This window comes from Penaeus monodon, chromosome 34 (assembly GCF_015228065.2).
Source record: "Penaeus monodon isolate SGIC_2016 chromosome 34, NSTDA_Pmon_1, whole genome shotgun sequence".
In the NCBI taxonomy this organism is placed as follows: Eukaryota; Metazoa; Arthropoda; class Malacostraca; order Decapoda; family Penaeidae; genus Penaeus; species Penaeus monodon.
The window spans coordinates 26,575,032-26,577,059 of record NC_051419.1 but is presented as its reverse complement, the minus strand read 5'-3'; the positions used below and the strand labels follow the sequence as shown (position 1 = coordinate 26,577,059).

Here is a 2,028-nt window from a genome sequence, read left to right as displayed (position 1 = left end):
TATATTGTGGGGGGGGGGGGGGGCTTGCTAATCCTTAGTTTGGCAGAAAGGTAGAGAGAGAGGAGGAAATATGTAAAAAAGCCCAGATGTGAATGTGTTATGATATCACTTCATGATTACCTAATGTATTGCATAACTTTATCTCTGTTGAAACCAAGCAACCTTTTCTTGGATCAAGTTATATAATGCAGTACCTAAAAGATGCCTGAATAGTTTATTGTCAGCATCTTAGTCTCAAGGTTTGCCATTGACTTTGGTACTTGTTTGTATATTGTGCTGTAATTAAATTGACAGTTCATAAATTGGATATCATGTGCTAACCTTTGTTCTCTAGCATTTGATGTATGTATTTAGACTTAATATTGCTAACACCATATTTTTTTGCTTGTTACTGATTTTAGACATCAGAAGAGCAAATATACCTCTCATATCATGTGTGTGTGGGGGGGGGGGTGCTTCTTCTCCTCAATAAAGCACTAAAATAAATGGTAATAATTGTGGTAACATTAAATTAGACTCAGCTGTATGTAAAGTAAAATATGAAGTGTTTTGCAATCTGTGTATTATATTAATTGTCCTGTCAGCTGTAAGAACATTTATATTTCCTTGAAATTTAGCTTTTTCAGTGTACATCCGCATCAATATATAAAGGTAACCCTTGGATGCGTTTCCCTCTTTTTCTGTGATTTTTCCTTAACCAGTAATTCAGTAACCAATTGGCTATCAACACGGCCATTGTTTACATGCACCGCTTCTACATGTATCATCCGTTCACCCGTTTTCACCGCAACTCCATCGCACCGGCTGCCCTCTTCCTCGCTGCCAAAGTCGAGGAACAACCCAGAAAGCTGGAACATGTCATCAAAGTGGCTTATCACTGCCTGTTCCGTGACCATCCGCCTCTGGACACACAGTCAGAGGTGAGTGGATTCAGGAAAATGTTTGGATTTTTTCCTGGTATGTAGCTTCTTGTAGAGGTAGATGGGGGGGGGGGGGGTAAAGGGTAAGTGAGAGAAGGTGCTGCTGAGAAAGAGTTTGGTTTGTATTTGTCAATGTTACCAGCTGTGTGTATTCCTTACACTATAATCATTTCAAGAACAAAATTTAGATGTTCATTTAGAAGTTCAGAAAACTATAGCTTTCATCATCATCAGTGGGGCTGACATTCAGGGGTGCCATGGCTTCATTCACCATTGCTTTAGTTATGAATGATTAAGAATTGCATTTATATAAGGGAAATCTGGTTGGATGTATCACACAGGAAAAGGCAGAGTGGAAAAGGTTTCTGCAAACTTATTGATCTTGTATCCCTTTTATTTTTCCTTGTCCCATACCCTTCTTTGCCATTCTCTCATCTCTTTTATTTTACTGACCAGTTCTCTTTCTTTTCCTCTACAAATCATACAGGCATATTTGGAAAGAGCACAGGAGCTAGTCGTGAATGAGAACATTTTGCTACAGACCCTGGGCTTTGATGTTGCCATAGACCATCCACACACACACGTGGTCAAGTGCTGCCAACTCGTCCGCGGTGAGTACTTCAAAAACAAATTAGGTAGGACCACTGCGCCACACATAGACCCTGTTAACCTCGGTGGAATCTCTCTCAGAGATGTTTTTTCATGACTGATGTTTAATATGGGGTCTAGTGTGTACGTGCTATTTTCTGTTTTGAGTCTGTTCACATGCACAGTATTTCCTCTATGTGTATTACTGTTGTTAGATGTGATTTTAGAGCTGTCATTTTGAGATAAAAGTGTTCATAAATATTTTTTTTGTAATTAATTTGGGTTTGTTCTTAATGTATATATTACATTAAGAGTAGACCTTCAATGAGTTGATGCACAAAATGGTTGATCAGTACACAGTTAGAAGTTTTCATGGCGAGGTAGATCCTTATATCTGCTTCACATGAAAGTCATTGAAGGTTTTACCTTCACATTGTTTTAGAAGGTGGCTTGTTTTATTTTGATATTGTATGATTTATGCAGTTGGTATTTTGCACTATATACTGAAATTATGAATTAG

The 2,028-nt window shown here is 38.1% G+C and overlaps 1 protein-coding gene across 1 annotated transcript in view; it reads left to right on the top strand.

Annotated features, from left to right (window-relative positions):
- The window catches only part of LOC119594671 (cyclin-T2-like), a gene marked incomplete in the record, with an annotated part of 20,280 nt that overhangs the window by 7,296 nt on the left and 10,956 nt on the right, over positions 1-2,028 (top strand). The window contains 2 exon segments of the mRNA XM_037943727.1: positions 710-920; positions 1,408-1,531. Coding sequence (XP_037799655.1) covers positions 710-920; positions 1,408-1,531 — 335 coding nt within the window.